At 41.2% G+C, this 18,519-nt stretch overlaps 1 protein-coding gene across 1 annotated transcript in view; it reads right to left on the bottom strand.

Moving 5' to 3' along the window:
• Positions 1 to 10,264: 10,264 nt before the first annotated feature.
• Positions 10,265 to 18,519, bottom strand: part of TBC1D2B (TBC1 domain family member 2B) — a gene marked incomplete at its 5' end in the record, with an annotated part of 33,644 nt that continues 25,389 nt past the window's right edge. Inside the window, 5 exons of the mRNA XM_082488730.1 lie at positions 10,265 to 10,793; positions 13,550 to 13,671; positions 15,006 to 15,191; positions 15,926 to 16,043; positions 17,907 to 18,401. Coding sequence (XP_082344856.1) covers positions 10,598 to 10,793; positions 13,550 to 13,671; positions 15,006 to 15,191; positions 15,926 to 16,043; positions 17,907 to 18,401 — 1,117 coding nt within the window. The 3' untranslated portion in view covers positions 10,265 to 10,597. The remainder of the gene's footprint in view (positions 10,794 to 13,549; positions 13,672 to 15,005; positions 15,192 to 15,925; positions 16,044 to 17,906; positions 18,402 to 18,519) is intronic.

Raw genomic sequence — 18,519 nt, 5'->3', positions numbered from 1 at the left:
TCCCATGCAGATGATTTTCCTACAGACATGTAACCAAGGTATAGTGAAACCAGAAATAGAATACATACCTCTGGGATTCCAGTGTCAAGCACGAGAAACATGTCCTGCCTAATCTCTTCCCGTTCCTAAATTCCACCATACCATAAAATCGGATCTCTCATACCCCAAGAAATCACACTGTTTCCCATTGTGATCTAAGGCGTGCATTTAATGACATATATTTTATATCAGCACAAACTCTGGAGGCAGATATTCTTATTCCAGTACAGAAGTGCCTTTTTAGTGCAGCTTGTCCTGTGTGTAAAGGAAATCTAAAGAAATCAACTCTTCCGAAGAGGGTGACAGAATCTGCCCTAAGAGGAGCAGAAGAAAGTCAGTTCTATTTCTCTCTTTTAAAAAAGGTTTCCCTGCATAGGTAGGGTATTAGCCTGTCATCACCAAATTATTTGGCAATCAGTGACTGGTCTATACATGTCAAATACATGATAAATGTCCACCCACCACTGAACGAGAGCAGAATTATAGAAAATAGAGGGGAGAACAAAATTGTTGGATCATCTGGCTTGTTACCAGTCTTGCATTTTTTTTTCCTTAGGTTATCTTTTACCCCAAGGAAACCAGTTTCAAGTGACTGAGGTAACAGCTGAATAATCGTACTTAAGTACACCTGACATGAGCTGAATCACTAAATCCTTAGCCAAACTCAGAAGCATCCCCTGTGACATGTTTTTATATTACAAAACAGTAGTTATACTAAAGCAAAATCCAAAACACTTTAGAACAGACCAAAGTAAAACCTTCCCTTATAAATTGTTTTTTAATACCAAAAAATTACCAAAACTATTTAGAATCAAAACTGGACTGTTTTAAATTAGCAATTTGGGAAAAAAGATAAATAAATGACACCCCCCCAAAACAAAACACACCAATTCAGTGCTTTATGCTAAAAATAAACAGATTTTGACAAGCATGTTTTCCTCTTTCTCCTTTCTCATCCCCTTTCTTTCTCTTCTATTTTTGTCCTAGAAAAGACTAAGCAATTCCAACAGCAAAAACCCAAGTAACTTTTACCCTCTGCTTTCAAATAATCATAATCAAAGCACAGTTAAAAGTTATATTATTTTCAGCAAAACCTTATTTTCACCTAAATATTTTCCTGTCAGAAAACAACAGTAGCCTAAAAATTTTTCTCTCAGGAAATTGAAGCAGCTATCATTACCTGTGTGCCTACAGAGGACACAAAACACACCCAACATCCGAGCACTTTAGTCCCATTACAGAATCGCTGTTCCTGCCACTAGCTCTCAAGGGATCCCTTTCTGACCTCCCAGGTTTACTCTGCAGTAATTACATGTCTGGTGAATGACCAAAGACTGCATATCCAAGCCCCCACTTCAAGTGTACATACCAAATGCGTTAGCTCTGCAGCTAATTACGGCTCCGCAGCAGACAGCTAACTGCCAGGGCTGCTGCTGTAACTGATCCCAAAGCCCTCGCGTGCTTTAGCGATGAGCTTGGTGCGAATGTCTGGACAGACAGGGCGCAGGGGGAAGCCCGCAATGCCAGGCACGCTGGCGAGGCATCTCAGAACCCCATTCCCCGTCCCTGAGGCGCCTTCAAGGATTATTACCGCAGATGAGACACATCACTGCCCAGAACCCAAGCGAGATCCACCTAGTGAGATCCATGTTTCTTGCACAAGCAGATAAAGGACATCGGAAAGTCTGAAACCTACTGATGTTTCAGAACAGACACCTCTAGAGATGGTCCGAGCTGAGCTTTTTCCTCCCATGTTTTAAGCAGGTGAGCACGCTGATTTTGGTCCTTTGGCAGCTGGTGACGGATCAGCCCCAGCAGGAGCCACACATTTCCACCCTCTCATTCACACCTTCCTTCTTGAAGGATGAAGGCCAGGCCAAACCAGACCCTGCGGTGCTGCGCCGCCCCGGGACCCCCAGCTCACTGCCCAGAAGAGCAGGTGTTGAGGAACCGACCAGATCCCAAGCGAAGCTGTTTGAGGGAAAAGGCAGGAAGGAACTCATGGACAAACACGACGAAGTCGCACAGCATTTGCTGAACGACAGCGGTAAGCTGAGGTGTGAACCCAAGACCAACTGTCCCCGACGGCTTGGGACAGAAACACCACCAGACCAAGCGCTGTGCAATACCGAACGGCACACTTCTGAAACTATTGCGTCCCCCAGCTTCGCGGGACCTGCTCAGGGACAAACGCCAGCTGCTGGCTGAGGAGATGACCCGGGCAGCTGCCTTCTCCCCTGGCTGGCAGCTGCGGGACGGCTGGCACGTACGACCCGAGCTGCAAACACCATTAGAAGCACCGTGCGAGCGGGATGACCACGCGTAAGCCGCCGCCGCCGCCCCGGCACCTCTGACAGGCCCGCACCGCCGCCGCCGGACTGACCTGCGGGGGGACCCCCCGCTCCTCCACCGCGCTGAGGGGCGGCCCGCGGGCCGGGCGGGCTTCGCAGGGCGATACTTCACCCTCCGGACTCCGACGCGGGCGGGACCACCGCGAAAGCGGCTGCGAAGCCGGCACGGGGGGAAGAGACGGATGAAGAGAGAAGCGGTGAGGGGAGCCCCCGCACCCGCGGAGGGCTTCGAGCACCGCCGGCTGAGGAGGGGGCGGCAGCACTCACTTACCGCCAGGCACGACCCGTCCGCCTCCGCCGGCCTCCCTCCGGCGCTGCCTCGGCGCGCAGGGTCGCTGCCGGGCCGCCCCCGCCGCCTGTGCCGGGAGGGGGCTGAGGGGGCGGCACCGGCCGCCGGCGCTGCTCACCGGAGGAGCCGGCGGGGCTGTGCCGGCCGCCCGCCCCTGGGCGTGAGGGAGCGAGGGAGGGGCCGCCGGGAAGCGCCGCGCCCCCTGGCGGGCCGCCGCTCCCAGGGCGGCCCCGTGAGGCGGCGGGGGTCCTGTGAGGAGGCGGGGAAGGGGGAGTGAAGGGTCCCGCCGTCCTCAGCCGCCTCACAGAAAGTACACGCCGCGGCCTGGGGAGGAGGGGGCCCGGGCAGCCAGGGCGGCTCAGCGGGGTCTCTTCCGCAGCCAGAGCGGAGCAACTCGCCGCGGCACCACCTCTGAGCTGGCACAGGCCGCCAGCACCGGCCCGTCCGTCTCCGTCTAAGGTTTAGTAAAAGAGCTCACGCTGTCCCAGTTTTCAGCAGAGATCCCATACAACAATACAAACTCCTTATTTAGTCCAGAAATCAAAAGGCCCCGCATCTTAAAAACAAACACCGTGCTCACTTGTTTATCCAGTTGTGCTCCCTTTCGTCAGGGGTCAAGCCGAGTCACTCCGCAAGGAGAACAGAAGAGTTTCATCAAGTCAAAGGTAAAGCTGCCCGACCTGGCGTCGACAGTACCGTTTTGACACAAACGTGCCGCCTGCGGGCAGCCCACAGGGCAAACCAGCCCCGCGCCTGGCACCACCGCCACAGCCCCGCAGCCCCACGCTTGAGGGGTACAGAGGTCCCTAACAAAGGCTCCCGGACTATCACAGCACAGGGAATCTCAGAGGTAGGACCTGATTTCTGCTGCTTTAGTAGATTCAGGATATACAAAAACAATACCAAGGAAATAAGGCTGAGGAGGTGAATTCATTAGAAAGGCACTTCATTTGCGTGAGCCTTGTTCTATATTCCATACATGCCTATATTATATTTATTCTGTGGTCTGAAACTCAACATTACCCCAGTGAAATTCCCTGTTGTTTCAAGAAACCACTGTGGCAGAAAGAATGGCACAGGTTTCCAGTCCTCACTGTGGATCTCAAAATGCATTAATATGCACTACCATGACAGCCATTTGCCATACTGTTCTCCAAGTTGCCCTAGAACAAATGTTGGCTACCAACAACATCCTTCGTCTGTTTAGTCTCCTGTCTTACAGACATTCCCCAAACCTGTAAAACTAGATTTTCTCCCCCTTTATTTGGCAGACTGTAATTGCAATAAATACTGTTTGGTCTCCTTAAAATTCTTCTGGGCAAGTTAATATCCAACATTTGTCAATGAGGAATCATGCGGTATCACCCACACCTTCAAAATCAAATATAAATGCCAGGTTGCCTTCACTTTCAATTCTGTATGCGGTTAAGATAATGCAAAGCTATGGCAAATTATCATAATACATCAGCAGGCTGTTTCCATTGCAAGAAGTTGCAAAGATAGGTGAATTAAAAAATAATTTAATACTGGGCAGGTACCTAAAGGCAGTGCTTTTGATTGTAACAGTTAAAAAGAAACTTGGCTTCAGACCTGTTCCAAGTCAAGAGGACTGAACTGTGCCCCTGCTTGCCCGCCTTGGGAGTTCCACCCTGCTCTTCCAATTCCAAAAGGAAAGTGGCTGCATCTGATATTACACAGGGTGGAGGGCAGGGAATGGGAGCAATAGTAAAGGTTTCAGAGGGCAGTGGAAGAATTCAGAACCCTTTGAAAGGGAAATAAAGACGTTTCATTCCTCACCTTTAGGTCTACCCTGTGATATGATCACGTGAAAGTCACAGCAATCCTCCTACAAAATTCTCGGAGGAAAGGGCATACAGGGAAGGCCACTTCTTCTGTTTGCTCCTAGCTGCAAGGAAGGGGAGAAAACAGCATGGTTTGCCCTGAGAGGCCACAACCGCTTTTCAAAGCAGGACTAGCTCTCCCTAGGCCCTGAATAACCCCGATCTGCTGGCCAGTCCTGCAAGGTCTCCAAGAAGATCAAGGGTAGATTGAATCTCATCCCCCATGCCATGTCCACAGGGTTTGCGAGCCAAAATACAGGTTCTGCATAAGTAAGGAATTGCTGTTACATAGTTCTTCAGCTGTTCACCTTTAAGACACTAACTCAGATGTCTTTGTAACTTTGGCAATCAGGGCAAAAATCCTTACGTGCATATGGGATAAGAATGGGAAGGAAAACTCAAAGGTGAGTTGCAGTTGAAGCAGGCAGCACAAGCAAACACAGCAGCGTCTGCTAGCCATGCATTTATCAGTCTCCTTTAGGGAGTGGTAAAGGAGGAAGTCCATACCATATGTTCCAACAGGGGAGTCCCAGGCTCAAATACCAGAAAAATACCACCTGCATTTATAAAAAGAGGTAAATAGCTTACTTCACAGTTTAATCACCAATCACAATGCCTAAAGACATCACTGGGTCAATTCATCAGCTCAAACCTGAAGTCTTAGAGGCAGCTCACCACAAAAATGTGTTTTGTACACAAAAGAAACACCTTGTTTGAAACACATAGGCAGGATACAGTCACTCAAGGCCAGAAGTATATTAAGGCAAAAGTCATCTTAATTAAGGCCAAAAGTCATCTTAATTTCCCAGATATATTCTATTGTTGAATGTTTTAATTACTTCTCTTTAGAACATCCCAGACTAATTTAGGGTAGAGAATAGTTTTCTTATTTAATAACTATTTGCTTTTTTTTAATATCACATTCGGTGATATTTCAGTCCTGAGTTTTGCTTTCTAATCCTCCAAAACGCTAGCATTGGAGATGGGTATAACTGTAGAGAAGTATGGCTTCTGCAGCATGGTATCATGATGAAAATAGCACTCTACTAACTTCCTTGTGATTGAACCTTTTACCTTCTTTTCCAGGGGAAAACTTCCAAGGCAGAGCACACCCTTCCTTTGCACTATCTGAGTGAACGTACTTCATGTGTGGGAATTCTTAAAGCTTCAGCACTACATGGATTCTGCTTCCAGTGAGGTCAAGGAGCTGCAGATAAGGAAGCTATGTTTAGCACTTCTGAAAATCCCACAGAATAAACACCTGATATATTGTAATACCAGCAGACTTCAGTGTGTTCTCTGCACCTCTGAGGCACCAGAACAGAGTGAGGCTCTGCAGGTATTTGGTCTCAGTTCAGAGCAGGCGAGCTGCGTTTATGCTTTCCCAGTTAATGTGTTTCTTAGGAAAAAGGTATTTAACAACATGCATCAGCCACACTCGCATCCTTGTTGCAATCCCATTGAGAATAGATAGATGTCTCAAGCTCAGTCCGGAGAAGGGAACAGGAGCCTCAGCTGTTCTTTAACAGGCCCCAGCAGCTGCTCAGGCAACACAACCTACTCAAGCTAAATGTGCCAAGTGTCCAACTGAGGACATTGCTCCCTATGCACTCTCTTCCCAGAATTTTCTGTTTATTCCTTTGACTTAAATTTTCAGTATACAGGACAGGAGGTCCTTAGGCCATAGTCATGTTCTGCCTCAATTGCTGCTCTCTGTCCTGTTTTGCAACCCCTTTGAACATATTTCCAACTGTGCCAATAAAGCAATCTCCCCACTTATTTTTCCTCCTTCACAAATGTTTAGCTGTTAAGTTTTACATCTGAAGTAGCTGAGGTACTTGACAGCCTCTTTAAGGGAATTCAAGGTATCTCCAAAATGCAAAAATCTTATCTGAAAGGCTATCATATCATTGAGGCTACATTTCTAAAGTAATTCAGTACTTTGTTCAATTTTCAAAGCAGCTGAAATTCTGCACTTGGCTACCTGGGCCTTTAGCAGAACAGCAGTGCCCAAGACTTTTGGCGTCAAGAGATATCATACAAATGCATATGTTTCTTAGGAACCCTCTTCCCTGTGAACATTCATGCAAGTTTAATCTCCTCTTCCAAGAAACTAAGGACACTAATCACGAGTTTACCCAGTCAGCATCACCTGCATGCAACATGTCTAGAGTTCACATCTTCATGCTTCAAAGCCAAATTTGCATATATGTTCCTCTAGAGAGACTGTCTCAAATCACATTATCAGACAAAAACTCCACCTTTACTACTGTTTTGTTCTGATGGCACCTGCAGTTATTTCCATCTGTTATGAAAAAAAAAGAAGCAGAGCAAGCTGTAAAGTAATAAACAATTTATTTTTTCTTTACATCAATCTTTATGAAAATAACATCATTTATGTTCTGTGATTCAGATTTCTTGTACCGCATATTGCTGATTTCTAACATGGCACTTCAGGGCACATTCACTTAAACAGCTACACAATTTCATGAAATCGATTAATTTTGCATTTCTCAGTTAAGCATGACTGAACATACAACTCTGTCAAATTTCAGATCATTCATTCATTCCTGATATCTTAAAGAAGAAAAAAAAAAAAAATCTTTCCCTTTCTGCTGAAATATCTTACCATGTTTACAAAGACTGAGGGGAAGGGGAGAATCTCTCACAGAAGACACCTAAAGGACAACAAAAAATCCTTTTTATTGATTACATAGCTGGTTAAAAAAAAAAAACCAAAACAATCTGATAACACTGGATGATAACATTACCTGTACACACATACAGGTAAAGCTGAAATACTGTGCAGTTTTCATAGCTAGAGGTGTAGTGCACCAATTTTTTACCTATTTAACAGAAGATAACAGAACGTTTTAAACAAATAATCAGAAGTTTCACTGGAAAGCCGTGCATACATGTATGAAGATGAAGGAATGCTCTGCAAGATGAAACTTAGTGGTTTGTTTTACATCACATACACTGGGAACTGTGCATAAGGAACTCTTCGCACATATATGTATCACCTTGAAGTATAAAAAGTGGTCTTTTTTTTTGCATTAACAGGTTAATTTCCTACTAAGTGTCTGGCATCAATGTTAAATCCTCATGCACTGTTTTGGAAGTTTACCCCTAAATACAAACACTTGGTATCTACGCAATTCAGGTTTTGCCAGCCATTGGTGGTTTTACTTGCTTTCATCAGGTTTAATACTGCCTGCATATCTTGCATGTCCCTAACTAGGTACTACTCTTCAAAATTACCAGATTACGCACCACTAGAAAACTAATAGTCACCCAAAGACATTTGCAGCAGCAAGGCAAGCGTCCCCTGACATTGCTTCCTGCTATATGCATCTCATTTTTGTTCTATGTAGGCCTCTAGTGGTCAGAGGTTAGATGCCTCTGCAATTTTTTTTCACTATGGCATCAGTAACAATGCTCAACAAAACAAAGCCAACAGCTTGCTGGGAACTTGCGTATAACAGCTCATTTCATATTTGCAAGCTAACAAAATACCCAGAGACAACATGATTTCCATACGCTTCCTAACATTCATGTAGTAGATTCACATGGTGACAGAAACAGAGCTACTTAGCTTTACCATACAATGAACCACTGCAACACACACACACACAAATTTGACCATAAGCACAACTGTAAAAAAGAAATGGTCCTGTAACATTGCAGGTCAGGTTTTGTCAGCTAGAGAACTTCCTGAACAGTTGCCCTAAAGTTAGTTTTATCTTCACAATCGGAAGACTTCAATGAACTCAGTCTGAAAACATCTCCTAAAGTCATAGGACTAGTTCATGGTGAAGACTCAAAACCCAGGAATAATAGACTTGTAGGAACAGGGTAGGAAAATACTTCTAAATTCTTCACCTTAAGATTTCACCTGGTGTCACTGGAAGGAAGATCTTCGGCTTAGAAAGATTTCATTTAACACTTGAAAACAAGATTAACACACACACAAAAAAAAAAAAGCAGATACTACAGACTGATTTAGAGACCAACTCCTCCTAAACCAAGACAGCATAACCAGAAAATTAGAAAACCTGGTCCCATTTTTATACTCAAACACTGATTGTAAGTAAAAAAAAGAATACAGTACATGCAATAATATGAAAAACCTGCCTAACAAACTCAAGTACATAACCAAGAGTAACTAGGGAATAAAAAAAACCCCAAACTACTGCTTACAATAGACAAGGTAGGGAACATTTTAGAAAACAAGTGACATACAAACCACAATGATCATACCACGTGTCCCTCATTGGCAAGGATTTGTTGGCTAATTAAAAATTATATGTTGTATAAGAAGCATACATTTTCTATCAAAAGTAGTCCTGTAAGTTACAATGCTCACCACTGATTAAATATTTCCCTTTCAGATAAACTGACTGATAATACACTTATTTAGAGAAGGCTACAAATACATTCTAAAAAAAAAAAAAGTGCTGTGAAACAGAAGCAGGATTCCTCCCTGTACACACTTAAGTATTCTAAAACAATAACATGAGTATACCTGATAAAGAGGTCCTACTTGTTCTCAGAAAACCGACAGAAAGTGCACAAAGTAGAAGCTTGATGCACTTGACCATTCCTGACCACCAGTTTTTTTGCCAATTAACCACTTCCCAGAGCTGAGAGATTTGCTGCCTAGTACGTGAATGCTAGTTTTATCATGACGCGTCCAGACACAACATTTAAGTCAATCCAACATTCTGAAAATCCAACAGCTCAAGAAAGAACACTGCAAAAGTCCGGAGAACAGCCAGCAAGAAAGAAATCTTCCTCATCCTCAGAACCATTTAAGAGTATTGCTAGTCATCAAATGAGAGAGGATGGCCTCCAGTCACACTTCCATAGTCAGAAACACTACAGCTAACACCCCATGTTTCCTTGCAGCTGTCTTGTAGATGTTCACACAACATTTACAGCAAAGCTGTGCACTCCAAGAGAATATTGCATTTTTCCGCTGGAAGAGGATCTTGAATTTCTGTGTGTATGCTGTGACCTTTCGGCTCCTTTGATTGATTGATAAATATTTGGCTTAGGAATACTATCGCTACCTCTACTGTACAAGTTATAAATTCATGCAAAAAGAATGCTATGTTTCTTCTTAAAGATCAAGACTTCATCTCATTTTAAGCCCTAAATAGGAAGAAGCATTAAAATAATTACCAAAAAAAGCCTTCAACAGAGACACAACTAATTAAGTATTAAAACATGGTACCCCTGTGGCAAGCTTCCATTCTTCTTCCATAATAGCTGGTTTTTGGTTGTGGCTTTTTTGACACATTGCAATCAAAAACAGTCAATAGAAATAAAATCGACTAAACAGAATTTGATCTATAAACCCCTTCGCATTAACGAGACTCTTTATCAACACAGCTGCCCAGAAAAGCATAAATGATGTTTGATACTACTGTTTTCAGTATAGGTTGAACATTTAATGACAAATAGGTACTTATTTTACCTTTACTTTAAGTACATATATTCAAGTGTTCTGTTTGATGATTCCTTTCACGTCCCTTCAAGAAAAGACAAAGGAATGTAAAAGTTCTTCCTGTGCTTCATTCCACACTCTTCTAGTTTTTGACCTCAAGAATGGCTAGTCTATTCAAGGACAACAAGATGAGAGCCATTTATTGAACCAACCTGAAATCAAAAAATATGATGTCCTCCCACACTGAACCTGTGCTACAAAAAACATGATTACATCAGAAAACGCAGAATGGCAATGAATGTAGTAAACAGAGCGTGGACTTTTCCTACTACTGTTTTACATACAGGCACTAACAGTGCACTGCAGGAAAACAACTGGCAATTCAGCTGTTTGACTAAACTGAGACAGATATTAAGTGCTCTACATACAATTCCACAAACATAAATGTAAACAGAAGTGTTTGGCCTCCGTACAAAGCAATATTTCTGAAAGTGCTGGGGTTTGGAAATCTGTCCCGCATATTTCCAAAAGCGACTAGTTTACATTCTGTTTGACAGGATTGATAAAGTGTTTTGGAGGTTAACTCACTTTGGTCACAATCCCAAAGAAAAGTTTATGTTGAGTAGTTTCAACTATCCTCCTCATCATCACTAATAAGGTCTCTTTTTTCTACACAAGTATCTCGTTCACGCAGGAAATCCTCACGAATGGCTTCTAGTTCAGTTAGTTCGAGGCGCACTTTCTCCAGGTGATAGGTCCTCCGGTTCCTGATCTGACGTAATGGAAAAGGATTCAGGTCCCCAAAAGCAATACCAGTCAGTTTCCTGTAGGAATACACAACGTTAGAAGACAATCATTCATATTTTGTGTTTTTTTAAATCAGTTTTGAATTTCATCCACATCAGTATTTAGTACATGGCTGCTATCTCCGGTCTCCTTCACATACCTGACAGGTCTCAGATGTTACCAATATTGCACCAAAGTTCTATAAAGCACTCAGTTTCAAAGTTATTTCAAGTGATAAAGTATTACCAAATGCTCAACAATTCACAAAGCCACCTGCAAACTCTAAATAACGCTATAGCGCTTACAGCCTCAACAACTCCAAACAGAAGAGCCAAATACAGACAAGGATAATACAAAACATGTATAAGCCAAACTTTACGATACAGTGAGAGAGCTCAGACATTCTGCTGGCTGGAGCACAGAGATCTCTGAGCTCGTGTCAACTCAAGCTCGTCAGATCACATAGCAAAGCACCACAAGAGTATCCATCACTCTTCCAGGGTCACGCTGCATCATGCTATCATTCAGTCTCAGCAAAACTAGTAACTGATCTGCCCAATCAGTCCAAAGACAGAGTTAACTACATCGTGACTGTTGATCTATACCTAAAAGATATCTATTTACAAAGTGAAAAAGGGGAACTGTAATTTAACTTATTCTAGTTTAATTATCGGATGAACCCAAATATTAAGAAAATTTATTTAGAAAGTTTATTTAAGGCTAAGCTCTCCCTGGGTTTGTAATTTGGAGTGAACAAGAATGATATTCTGCTATTTATAAACAGAACATATTCCAACAGCTTCTCTACCTGTACACAACATACTATGGAACACAGCTTTCATCTGTAGAAAAAAAACAACTATGACATCCTATAACCCACAGTATAATTATGCACATGTCTGTAGAGACTTTTCTCCACGAGAGAGCTTCAACTTAGACAATCTGTGGAAAATAATTTTCTAACCCATTCAGGACGTCCACGAATACTATAAAAACAATCTTTCTGAATTTTTCCTCTATAACAAGATGACTTTCTGTCCATATGAGAAAAGACATCATTCTACATGTTGTATATTTTAAATTTTGATGCTGTAAAATTTGTACAAAACCGGTAGAATAAGAAAGCAGGTGGTTTGAATCTATATCCCCTAGGTGGCACTACACCACTATTTTCAACTCGGACTTTTAAAATCCTAAGAAAACAGAAATTTACAGACCAGCACAAGATAGATTTGTATTGTAATTATCTTTGATGTACTGAATTCCATCCCCACCTGAACTCACCTCACCATCTGCCAAAAATACCCGATTAACTCATTTAGCTAACATCAAAAGATGTCTGCCAGCAATATCAGAAATCTTTAAAACAGGTTATTTCAGCACCAGAAAGTTCAGATGGAAGAGCCAAGACATCATTTCCATTACATAATTGGAAGAGGGAGGAAAAGCCAAAAGCTCTGATTACATATCAAAATTTTGTTCAAATTAGGTAAGAGCAAAAAGATTTAATCCCCTCCCCCTTTCTTTTCTTTTTAGTTTCTGGCGATACTGCTGTGGTACTACTGGTACCACATATTACACATTTGATTATAAGCTATAAAATAGCCTATTTATCGATTATGAAATATCCACAAGTTTTATTTATTGTTTTCCATTCAAAATATATGCACCCTCTTCCCAAAATCAAGTACATACTTCTCGTCACTCCCAGATTTGGAATCAGAGTCAGCATTTATTTTGGTCACAAACAGCTGAGTACAACAACTGTCCAGCATTTTTCAAATCAAAGAGGGGAATGCTAAAACACAAAGCACCATGCAACTCCCCCTCAAGAGTTTTTGGAGAGATTTCAGCAGAGGAAGCAACATCTGTTGTGAAGACTCTTACCATTTAAATCAGTTGCAGAACATTCTCCCTGTGTCAGTCCCAGCAATTCTTTTTAAGTGTAGAGTAAGATTATTCAGTTTTAACTTCTCTACAGTCAAAATTGAAACACCAGAAGTAAAAATAATAAACAGCTCTTGCCGTAAGAGCCAAAGTATAAGCCTAAATTCATATGGAATTTATTACGGTAAAAACAAACACCTCAGATTGCAGTATATGATTTTGTACTAAATTAAAAATCTGTGAGTTTCAATATCTGTGCAAAACATTTTCAGCCATTAAGCCAATCCCAATATGACTTTTCTTTTTAAGATTAATCTGCTGACCTACAGTCTTGAAACTAGGAACCTAAAAACATTAGACCCTAATTTACAAACTGCAGTTCCTATGCAAGGACATAGAACAGACGAGTCTCTAATTTGTATTTATTCACTGCCTCATAGCACATCTTAAAATCAGCTGGAGTTATGTGGCATTAGCCTATGCATTAATGATGCAAAAGAGATCTAAACCTAGTGAGTCATAGCTCATGTTTTTAATACTTGAGCCAGGATGCGTTTGTATTTGTCATAAAACATTTTACAACATAAGTTGTAACTGCTATGTGCGGTGAGACTTCACCTACGGTTGCAATTCTTAAGTGTTGCTAATGATACAACTGCTAAACAAGACCAACCTGGCAAAGTAATCTCAGTCATACCTAAAAATTTACAATTATGCATTTATCACTTGTGCTTTTGTCTCTGCTAGATAAAACTACTAATGAGAAATCTTACTAATTAGTTTCATCTCCGGTTGCTTTTTATCTAAATTAAGATCTAGATAAAAACAAAGCAAAAAACCCCCACATCAGCCTTCTTCCATGCTCCACTGCAAATCTTTCAATTACACGCAAGTTTGAGTTACCCACCTGGCATCAAGTATAGTGCGTGTGAAATATCGAAGGTACTTGAAAATGGACATCGAATCTTGCAGTTTTAAGATTTCTTCTTCTTTGTATTTAAAAAGTGCCAGGGCAAATCGGAATATTACCTGATAAAAATACATATAATGTTTGGTTTTATAAGAAGAGAATGCATTGATTCTCATTATCTATTATACACTCAAAGGAAAAGCGTTACTCTTCCTACTCTCCCTCTACCTCCCTTCCCTGCCACTCCCTGCCCCGTCCCCCATTTCCAAAAGCTGACAAAAACTTCTGTTGTGGCCTGTAACCAAGACAAGGTGTGCTGTAGTTCTACCCAGAATACAGTATTGGGTTTACAGCATACCAATTCTTCGAAGTTTTGAGTTCCTGATTCAGTTGTAGAACAAAGACTGCTGGGCCTGTTGAATGCACTTATTAAGTTACTTCGGAGCTAAAATTAAGTTTTGCTTTTTAAACAGGTTGTTTTCCAATGCTTTGAATTTTCCCAGCATGTTGGGGGACTGATGCTGAAGGAAATTCTGATACCAGTTTGTCAATCAACTTTGGCATGAGCCGGAAGAAGCGTTATTTCCCTTCATTCTGAAAAGGCTTCAGTAAGTTCTGAACTTTGTTAGTCTATACCCGGCTGCCTTCACAAAACACCGTGATGCTTAAAACTGATTTGAATGAACACACAACCACCATGTGTTAGAATGCTCAGCTGAGGCCAACAAGAAATCAAGCTAATGCACAGTTTTTGTCTACTTATTCTATAACTCTCCTGTTCTCTCCAATTGCCTACAACATCTGCTTTAGTGTTATTATTGTGTTTGAATCCAATGACTTTTCTCCTGCACTGATTTTATTTTGCTGCAATTTCACAAGTACAAAACACATGGAAATTCTTTCATCCCCATGCCTTAATTTATGAGATAGGAGCCCAGATAGTCATTGTTTGTCAGTTGTACTTTTAGTCTGCAGAAATAAAACTAACAGTTGCTGCAGAGACAAGTTAAACATTAGTGCTGGGTTACAGCTAATGTTTACATCTTTCCAGTAATTCTAACTTCTGCCTCCTTCACTTAAGCTTTCTTCTTCATGAGTAGCTCTCATTTCGATATTACTTAAAACTGACAGACAGCTGCATGTAGGAGTAAACAGCACTGTGTATAGCTTTATTTTTCAAAGGTTAAAAAAAATTAAATATCGGTGGCTGGTGAAAGGAAAATACTTAGCATTTAGAATTCCTCCACATAACTCAAGCTTTTAACTTGCAGAACACAGATAAAGTGGAAAATGTTTTGACTGGTTATTTATGCACATTTCCTCCCTTTTTTCCTACCTGTGATTTTAACTGACGGGATTCTTGTGAAACAACCTTCCTCCACCCTGCACTCAATAACACCACAGTATTTTGTTACTAGGTAATAACTGAAAACACTTAGCTCATTCAGCTCACCTTTGGTCCTTCATATAGGAAGGAGTCCCAGATTTTAAAAAGGATGTCGCTAACCACGCTGTCCACAAATACCACGAGAAACCAGTTGAAAGTTATAAGAGTATAGTCAACTTTGTATTGTTCAAAATGAGCATGCAGTCGCGGAAGCTTCTCACTCATCAAATCCTTGAATACTCGCTGATCAACCTAAAGAGATGACAAATAGGACATTATTGCTCCCATGTTTTCCAACATACACACGGTTCAATTGGCTGCTGCCAATCTGCAAGTGCAAGTTTTTCAAGAGCTAACCAGGAAACCCAGGACTGTCTAGTTAACACTTCTAAGCTAAATCCACCCAAAACATACGTGGCCACCCCAATGCACACCGTCCTTGCTGACACAACCTTTTGCTTCTCAGCCCGCCCCCAGTCTAACAGGACTCCTCACGTGCAGATGTTGTGTTACTAGTGCTGCACTGGTGCAGCAGCACTGGAGCAGAGAACAAGCTGAAGACAGACTTGGAGGGAGGAGGCAGCACGTAGCAGAGCATCACTTGGAAGCAGAGGAGCACTACAGCGTATACTGCTTGCAGTACTGCAAAACACATTCTCACCCCCACTCTCCCAGAGAGCCCATAACCTCCCATCCCCAGTCCCCCCACCATCCAATTTTGAAGAAAGAAATGATAAATCAGTTCAGTCAATGTTGTGAAGCTAATAATCAGAGGAGACGTTAAGGACTGGAGCTCCAAGCAAGCCACTGAACAGTTATTTCAGCGTTACGCTCAGAGTCCTTGTCCAAACAAGGGCACAGGTGCCTGGAACGCACCTCTGTCAACTCAACGCATCCCCCAAAAAGGCCTATTGGACAGTTTTAGAATAAAGTTTTTGACTGGCTGCAGTTTACAAGACCAGGCTTTATTTTGGCCAAGCACATACCTGAGATCCTAGCAGTGTCTTAGTATAATAGTCACGAGGCATGAAAACTTCCACTATTGTTACTAGACACCAAAAAGCATCTTCCTGTTCCAAGTACAGAAGTGCAATTGCTACCAATCTGAAAACAAGGTTTATTTGGAGAAAAAGATTATTATAGCATCACTAAATATATTAAGAACAATTACAATAAAGCCTTTGTTTCTGTTCAGCAGGTAAATATGTATTAACAGGAGAGCACTGAACAGCAAAGCTGTTAATGAAGTTTAGGTTGGGGCAATGAGACGCCTTCTCAGTCACACCAAGTATTTTTATGCAGTTAAACAAGAAAACAGTGATTTGGTAGAAACCATTTTTCCAGGAACTAAGGCAAAACAATTAGAAGCTTCCAAGTCCTAAATATACTACTCTGATTGCCAGACTTTTGTCTTTCCTTATTGAAGAGGAGAAAGAACAGATGGTTCTTGCATTTCACACAAAACCGTTGTAAATTTTAAAAAATCCTTTCTAGCAAGTTTACTTTATATCCATTAAGATAAATGGAACTAGCACTTTTGTCTTTATCTACTATTGCCTTTTACGGAAAAGAAAAAGCCTTAAAAATTTTCAAAGGCTAAACTTGTTCTAAGAATTTCTTAAAGTGTGTGTGGGGGGAAGATTCAACTGCAGCATTCCTGCTTTTCCTGTTTCCAAAAAGTATTATGAAATAAAAAAAAAAAAAAAAATTACAGAATAACTTCATGGTACTCATAATTGTTTGAATACGAAACGTTATCTCCAATATATTTCTCCAAGTAAAGTTGTTTTATTTCTGTATGCAAGAGGAGCTGTAACAACATGAACTGCTTCTGATGTTACACAGCTTAAAGTTGTTCATACTTTAAAAGCTTAAGAGGACTAAAGCAAGGAATAAATATTCAATTTGCTTTTAACCTCTGCAAGTACACCCGAATGCAGAATTATTTACAGTAAAACCAAAAATAAAACCAAAAATATTCCAGGAGAAAACAACGCTGCGCAGAAGGTTCCAATTTAGCAAAAGCATTTCTAACACCTTCCAGTCACCAGAGACGTGTTGCTCCAAGACTGCAACAGCTGTGTTCTTCAGACATGTCTTGTGACATGCCAGCGACAATATTAATACTAAAAATGTACAATTTACCTACAGAACATAACCACTAATGAATACTCAGAAAAAGAATACTTATTACTACATTAATCACAACCTCTACTACTGCTACCACCACCACCACCTCCTCACTACCTCTTCTACATTATTCACTGCCTCTATTCTACCTCTTCAGTATAGTTGCAAGTGACAAAACTGCTGTAGTTCAAAAGTCTTTTAGCCTATTCCAGCACATAAATTAGTGCACAAGCTGACATCTATAGGACTGTATCATGGGGACGAGGCAGGGCCTTAGACCTGCTTAAAATAACGCCTTCCTTTACTACAGATCTCAAAGTACCAAAACTATTTTGGCAAACACCAATTGCAATGACTTCAAATTTTTTTAGCCTTGTAACATGAGAATCATCCTTAAATTGATTACTGCAATTCTGATTGAAGACAACCTGAGGGAAATGCTGAAATTTGTGGCCTTAACAGTACAAAAAGCTTTCAAGCATTTATTTCTGCTTGTTTAAAGACAGCAAAAAACTTAACAGATTCTTGCACACAAAAGCAAAAAGATCCCCTACAATTGACATGAAGACAATGTAAAGCTACATTTAAGTAGCCTATTTCTTATGTGAGTTAATTCCAATTCTTTTGCCAAGCTGATTTAACAAGCTTCATGACCAGTCTCCTGATTTTTTGTTTTAAGAAGTGGTAGTTCTTTGTTTATTAAAACAATATAAATTATGAACATGCAACCCACAAGGCAAACTGCTGTCCAAAGGTTATGTGGCTATACATGTGATTTGAAAGACTCATTAAGTGTTTCGCCGCATAATTATAACTCAAGATTTGCAAAAATCTTACCTGTTGAGCCCTTGGCAATATCCTATATCAGGATTTCTCCACGAAAATGCCAGCAGCACATTTCGCAGCTTCTGGATCCCTTCGGATGTTGGGGAGGAATAATGTTTGTTGTTTGGCAAAGTTCTCAGGAGATCCAACTCAATTTGTTTAGATGCAGGATTTTGTTTTTCCAGAGCATTTTGAAGCAAGGTTTGGAAGTATCCAGGAACAGTGCTGTCCTTGAATTTTTTAACGTGGAGATTGACACACCATTTCCACATCTTGGAACGATGTTCATGTGGAATTCCAGACCGAATAAGATTCTTTAGTTCTACACAGCGCATCATCTCTCTATTCATTGTGCTTGCAAGATAGTTTTCCCATTTCACTCCTGTGGAGATCTCTCGATTTTCACTGAGAGAAAGTGATCTCAGGTCCAAAGCTCGTGATTTTGCTACTAGTTTCTCCTCCTCATCATCCTCTGGGACCGTCTGAAAACCATATATATCATATTCACTGAAATGGAGGGGGGAAAAAAAAAGGCTTTTAAAAATGCGTTCAGTAGCCCCGAAACTCTCAAGTTCCCATCCTAAAGTTACTTCAAATATCCCTTCAAGCCACTCCCCACAGTTTT

The sequence above is a fragment of the Vanellus vanellus genome (genome assembly GCF_965231255.1).
Source record: "Vanellus vanellus genome assembly, chromosome: 11".
In the NCBI taxonomy this organism is placed as follows: domain Eukaryota; kingdom Metazoa; phylum Chordata; class Aves; order Charadriiformes; family Charadriidae; genus Vanellus; species Vanellus vanellus.
The sequence above is the reverse complement of the archived record's forward strand: the minus strand, read 5'-3'. Positions and strand labels throughout refer to the sequence as shown.